The sequence below is a fragment of the Octodon degus genome, unplaced genomic scaffold, assembly GCF_000260255.1.
Source record: "Octodon degus isolate 3935 unplaced genomic scaffold, OctDeg1.0 scaffold00019, whole genome shotgun sequence".
In the NCBI taxonomy this organism is placed as follows: domain Eukaryota; kingdom Metazoa; phylum Chordata; class Mammalia; order Rodentia; family Octodontidae; genus Octodon; species Octodon degus.
Window position 1 is genome coordinate 8,388,196 of NW_004524595.1, and position 6,758 is coordinate 8,394,953.

Sequence of the window (6,758 nt, forward strand, 5' to 3'; positions counted from 1 at the left end):
ATACATGAACAAATGGAACAGAATAGAGGACAAAGAAACCTCCCCAGATACATTTACCTATTTGATCTTCAGCAAAAGGGCCAAAAGCAAGACAGCCTCTTCAATAAGTGGTGCTTGGAAAACTGGATAACGCAGAACATTGAAGCTGGACTATTATTTCTCTCTATGCATTAAATTAAAGACGAATCAAAGATATAAACAGTAAAACAGAAACACTGAACCTACTGGAAGATAAAATAGGTAAAACACTTAAACCTATAAGTGTGGGAAGGGATTTTCTAACTAAAATTGCAATTGCCCAAGCAATAACAGCAAAAATCAACAAGTGAGATTACATCAAATTGAAAAGCTTCTGTACAGCAAGGGAAGTAATTAATAGAGTGAACAGACAACATACAAAATAAGGGGGAAAAATTGCCAGCTACTCCTCAAACTAATATCTGGAATATATAAATGACTAATGTCTAGAATATTTAGAGAACTCAAAAAATTAGATCGTCTAACATAAAAGACCCAGTCAAGAAACAGTCAAATAAATAGACACTTCACAAAGGAAGAGGTACAAATGGTAAAAAAATATGTGAAAAAACCTTCAACATTGCTCATCATTAGAAATAATGGAAATTTTAAAAAATGTTAATGAATCCATCTTATTCCAGAAAGAGGGGCCTGGCCCTAGCTCAGTTCTTTAAGTGGCTGCTTCAGCAAAGCTTTCAGCCTCAGGTTGCTGTAGTTCAATCCCCACAACACTCCAGCCTGCCAAAACACCCCTGAGGGCATTCGGAGGGAAAAAAAAAATCCTTATTCCAGAAAGAATAGCAATCACCAAGAAATCAAAAAATAACAAATTCTGGTGAGGCTGTGGTGAAAAAGAAACCGTGCTACCTCATTGATGGGAATGTAATCTAGTACAACCATTATGGATATCAGCATGGAAATTTCTCAAAGAACTAAAATTAGAAATTTTATCTGACCCAGCTATCCCCCTTCTAGGAATCTTCCCCCAAAGAGCTAAAGACATCATACTGCAAAAATACATGCAAACCAATGTTTATAGCAGGATAACTCATAATGGCTATATCCTGGAAGCAGCCTGTATACCTGTCAACAAACAACAAGATAAAGAAAATGTAGCATCTATATATCATGGGATACCACTAAGTTATTTGAGTAGATATCTGCATTCCTATGTTCACTGCAACACTGTTTAAAATAACTAAGATATGGGAACAACCTACATGTCCGTTTACCAGTAAATGGGTAAACGAAATGTGTATACACACACACACACACACACACACACACACCCTAAGGGATTTGATTCAGCCTTTAAAAAGAAGGAAATCCATCCAAGTTCCATCCAAGATCATGGATGAACTTGGAGGATGTCATGCTAAGTAAAATAAGACAGATTCAGAAAGACCAGGTTACCAGGTTGGGGGGTAGATGCTGTTGGCCAAAGGACCTAACTTTCAGCTGGGAAATGAAGTGCTGCAGGCCTAGCATGCAGCATGATGACTTTACTCAATACTACATTGTGTACAATCGTTCTTCCATATCTATGGATTCCACATCCACAGATCAATCAACTGAAGATCAAGAATAGGTAAAAACTGTATCTGCACTAAACATATATTTTTTTTCTTGTCACTATTCCCTAAACTATGCAGTATAACAACTATTGACAGAATTTACATTCTATTAAGTTGTGTAAGTACTCTAGAGATAATTTAATGTACACTGGAGGATGTGTGTAGACTATATACAAATACTACATCGTTTCATATAAGGGACTTTCACAGCACATATTATGGTATCCAAGGAGGGTCCTGGAGCTAATTTCTACTGATACTGAGAGAAAACTGTACTTTAAATTTGCTAGATTAAATCTTAAGTATGTTCACAATACATACACACAAAATACCAATTGTGTGAGGCAATGGATGGTATTAAGCTTAATTGTGGCAAACATTTGATAACACATACAAACATCAACTCATCACATTAGACACCTCGAATATTTAAAAAAAAAAACCTGAGCTGAATGTGAAGATGCATGCCTGTAATCCCAGCACTCTGAAAGGCAGAGGCAGGAAAATGGTAAATTCAAGCCCAGCCTGGTAAATTTAGCCACTTAGTGAGATTCACTCTCAAAATAAAAAGGGGTGGGGATGTAGCTCAGTGCAAAGGCCCTGGGTTCCATTCTCAGTACTGGGGCATGGCGGGGAGCTGACCAAGGAGAAGCTGCCCATGGTGAGCAGAATCGTGCTCAGTGGAAACTGCTGAGGAGGGTTACACGATAATCTGCCAGCTGAGGAGAATCTGTTCCTCTCTCAGAAGTCTGGGAAGACTGGGTAGGAGGTGTGTGGTAAACAATCTGACCAGGTTTTCAAGCTGGGGAGAGGAGGTCATGGGGCCTCCTCATGCAGTGCAGGTGAGGGGCCCAGATCACTGGTGAACAGAGAGTCCCAAGCTGCACTCACTGTGGCCACAAAGGCTCTGGGCCCATAGCCATGAGTGCAGGTCTTCCAGGGGTCCTGCACTCCAGGCTTCGGGACAAGGGAGAGGGCCTAGGAGAGTTAGGCTGGGCGCTAGAGTGAGTGCTGGATGAGAAATCTGTACTAGGAAGATGCCTGCGTATAAAATGCCATATTTAAATATCCAAAATCAGAGGCAGGAGGATCCATAAATTCAAGCCTCACTTGGGCCGTGTAGTGACTTCATGAGAGCCTGTCTTAAGACCTTAAAAAGCAAGTCAGGTGCAGCCCTGTCAGCCCAGCATTTATTGAGGCAGGAGGATATCCACCACCCTGGGCTATGCAGGGAATTCAAGGCCTTACTATGAACTACCTAGTGAGACCCCATCACAAGGGAGGCAGGCTGGGGGTGTCCCTGTGCTCAGTAATCAAACTCAGGACCTGTGCTTTTGCTGCTTTGCCATTTTTTTTTTTTTTTATAAATTTCATTTCAAAAATTCCCACCTACTATGACTACAGAACAAACATAGGGTCAGGTTTGGATATAGTATGTGGAAGCAAATGGTAGGAAATGGCAACAGGGCAAAGACGAGGTAAAAGAGCTGAGAGATCCGGAAAGCTGATGCCCCCTGGCCAGGCTTCCTTGCTCACCCGGTAAGGACAGATCTTCAAGGGAAATCGGGGTGCAGGGCCCTCCAGGGGCTACCTGTTTGGCTTTTCTCACCAATACAACTCCACTATTCTGTGTTAAACAAGTGCCTCTATTCCCTCTTTCTTCTCTCTCCCTTCTTAGGCTGCAGGCCCTTTTCCGGGAGCCCTGTATCCCCCACCCCCACCCCGTGGAGTTGTGGGGGCGCTCCGCAGGGCTAGCCTCAGCCCCAGGGCCCTGCTCCTGCAGACCCAGGCCACCCCACAGCCCCCAGCTCACTCACCTTTGCAGCCCCTGTGCGCACCCGGCTGAGTCTGGAGGACCGGAACTGCCTCTCAAAAACCATCTGACTCGGGTCCGAAGTTGGCTCTGTGCCTGGCAGGGGTTTCTTTTCTGCACAGGTGAGATGTTCAGGACTAAAGAGAAAAGTAGAGAAAACGATCTCAAGTGCGCTCAATCAATGGCATCGTTTTGAATATGAATGTGATGCGTTCTGTGCTCACTTTGTGAGGAGAAAAGATGCACACAGTGGTGGCTGAGCGGCAACTTCTCCCAGAAGTCTGTGTGGAAGACCCGGGCCCCGCAGTGGTGTGGGGGCACCTTGAGCCCCGGGAGACATGACCTAACTGGACAGTCTTGGGTCATCAGGATGATGCCATGAGAGGGTCCTAGGGACCCTCAGCTCTTCTGATATCCCAGCCACAAGTTCTACTCTCACCAGTGGCTCAAAGCAACTGGGGCTTTGATGACAGACTTGAACCTCTGGAACTGGGAGTTAAAGAAAACATTTCTCTTTATAAGTCAGTTGCCTCAAGGATTTCTCCTTCCTGTAGCAATGCAAAAGTGACTCACAAAGGTCTGATCTCTCTGCCCACAACAGAAGCTGGCACTATCCCTAAGCAGGTGTGAGTCATGCAACCTTCTCCAACGTGGCTGAGGCCCAGAACCTGCATCATGAGAGGTGCAACAGAAGAGTAGCCAGGCATGCTCTGGGTGCTCAGACCAGCAAGTCAGACAGGAGGAGGTATCTGCTTTCCAACACAAGCATAAGAAAGCAGTGTGCAGTGAACACAGAGGAAGCAGGTTCGCAAGGAGAAGTGATGGGGAGAGCCGCGTGCACCCACAGAGGAAGGGACTGGCCTCTATCCTGCTACTAGCAGGCCAGCTTCCATCCTGGCCTTATCTTGGCCCCTCCCATCCCACCCCATTTTTTTTACTTGAAAGGAGTTTGCTTTTTGCAATCAAACTACCTCTGATTAACCCAGCCACATTGTCCCTTTTTTTGTCCTTTTCTTACTTCATCAGCCTCTGGCAGTGTCCTCTTGGGGTTGTCACCAGGACTGTCTCATTCCAGCTCCAGAGGCTCAGCCCTGTCTCAGGAAATGCACCATCATGTATGCATTTAGCAAGCATCTGCTCTACTCTGGGAACACTGAGATTAGCAAGCCACAGCCCCACCTTGCACAGCCTCCTACAGGAGTGTTGCCTTCCTTCTGCACAGAGGAGCAACACACACGATGCCCTGCAGGAGGGAAACTCACTTGACCCAGAGGTTCTTCCAGTTAATAGGTATTTTTTCTTCTTTAAGAAAACGGGGGCTGGGCATGCCAGGGAGAGAGCTCAATGGTCTAAAGTGCCTGCTTCACCAAGTGCAGGGACCTCTTTTTTTTTTTTTTTTTTTTTAGGGACCTCGTTTTGATCCCTGGCACCACATACCACTTCAGCCCCACTCCCAGAGCTGGCTGAGCCAGGCACCAGGAAAAAAACAAAAGGGGGTCCTGGGAGATAGCTCAGTGGCATAAGCACCTCCCTGTCAAGCACAAGGTCCTGAGTTCGATCCATGGTACTGAAAAAAAAAAAAAAAAAAAGAGAAATGTTTTGAGCTATGTCAGAAAGGTAATGGGACCCAGATCACGTGCTATGTTCAGGAGCTGGATTTGGATGAGGCTCTGGCCCTGCGCCTGCGGGACCACTCCGGACCAAAACTCAGGGACGCTGAGTGAGTGAGACCCTCTACCACGCCCTCAGGACCCCTCCACCCCTCCAGAGCCGCCACCCCCAAGCCTGCTGAGTAAGTGAGAACTTCTATTATACTCTCAGGATTCCCAGATCCAGCCCAAGCCCAGATTTGGCTAGTGTGTGGGAGAGCTTCTGCACTCCTCTATGCTCCCTAGGTCAGGGGCACAACAGAGGGGCACCACAGGTTCACTATTGTGCCAGAGGGGCACAACAGGTTCATTTCCAAGAGCTGTAGCAGGAAGGAGCTGAACACAACAACTAGACCCAGGCCGGGCATAACTGGATAAACTCAAACTTAATAGGTCTGCACCCGAATTTCAGTAGATGCTAAGGTTATAACTGCCCCAAAGCTCTACAACAAATGTCAGAGGTCAGTGCTACACAAAATGATAAAGACAAAGCAAAATGCAATCTCGAGGCCTTGAGTCCACCCATAAGAAGTGCAGAGGACACTAGCTCAGCTGAAATTAATGAATTAACAGTGTTGGAAGTAAAGAAACAACAGCAGAAAGGTATAAAGGAACTCAGAGCAGAATTAATTTCTAAAATACAAAAAGAATTCTCTGAGGGGGAACTACCCATTCAAGCCCCCCTCCTGTCCCTCTCTCAGACAGGAGCTTTCTTTCTCTCAAAAAATATATTCTGTTCATTTAAAAAAAAAAAGAATTCTCTGAATTCATAGCATCTGAAGTTAAAAAATCAAATACAGAAACATATGGAGGAAACCCAATCTGAAAAAAACACTGCAGTAAAAAGAATTAATAACTGCTTCTAAGGAACACATTGATAAAAAAAAATAGAGAATATTAGAAAAATGACAGATTCCTTGAATGAGCAATACAGGAAAGAAATAGATTGCATGAAACAGAGTCAAAGAGATATAGAGGAACATAAAATCTCAATCACAAGCCTGCAAAACCATTTGAGTGAAAGTGAAGACAGAGTTTCAGATCTTGAAGATGCCAGGGCAGCTAGTGAAAACATAAGAAAAGATCGCTTAAAAACAACTAGGATGCAGGAAAAAATAATTCATCACTTGCAAGACGATGCAAAGATGAACAATGTGAGACTAATAGGCATCAATGAGAAAGGAGACAATACAAATGACATTAAAACAATATGAGCAGAAATAATAGCAGAAAACTTCCCAAATATGAGGAAACAAGCTGAAATCCAGGTAACTGAAGCATAAAGAACACCAAGTAGCCTCAACACAATTAAAAACACACTGAGACATATAGTAGTCAGGATCCCAGAAATCCAGCACAAGAATAATATACTGAAAGCCACAACAGAACAGAAGCAAATCACATTCAAAGGAAAATCCATCAGAATTATAGCTGACTTCTCTTCACAAACCATGCAGGCAAGAAGAGCATGGAGCAGAGTACTTCAAGTCCTCTATGAAAACAAATTCCAGCCGAGACTACTATAACCTGCAAAACTCTCTTTCAAGTTGCATGGAGAAGTGAAATACTTCCATGACAAAGAACAGCTAAACAATTTCATGATGATAAAGCCAATCCTATACAGGCTCCCAAAAGATGTTCTAGAGAGGGACCAAAATTATCAGAACTCCACGAATGAGAATAAAAGCAACCAACTAAATAGGG

The 6,758-nt window shown here is 44.1% G+C and overlaps 1 protein-coding gene across 1 annotated transcript in view; it reads right to left on the minus strand.

The window, feature by feature from the left end:
• Positions 1-6,758, minus strand: part of LOC101577244 (protein FAM228A) — a 55,675-nt gene that overhangs the window by 25,224 nt on the left and 23,693 nt on the right. Inside the window, 1 exon segment of the mRNA XM_023710867.1 lies at positions 3,410-3,542. Within this exon segment, the coding sequence (XP_023566635.1) occupies positions 3,410-3,542 (133 nt within the window).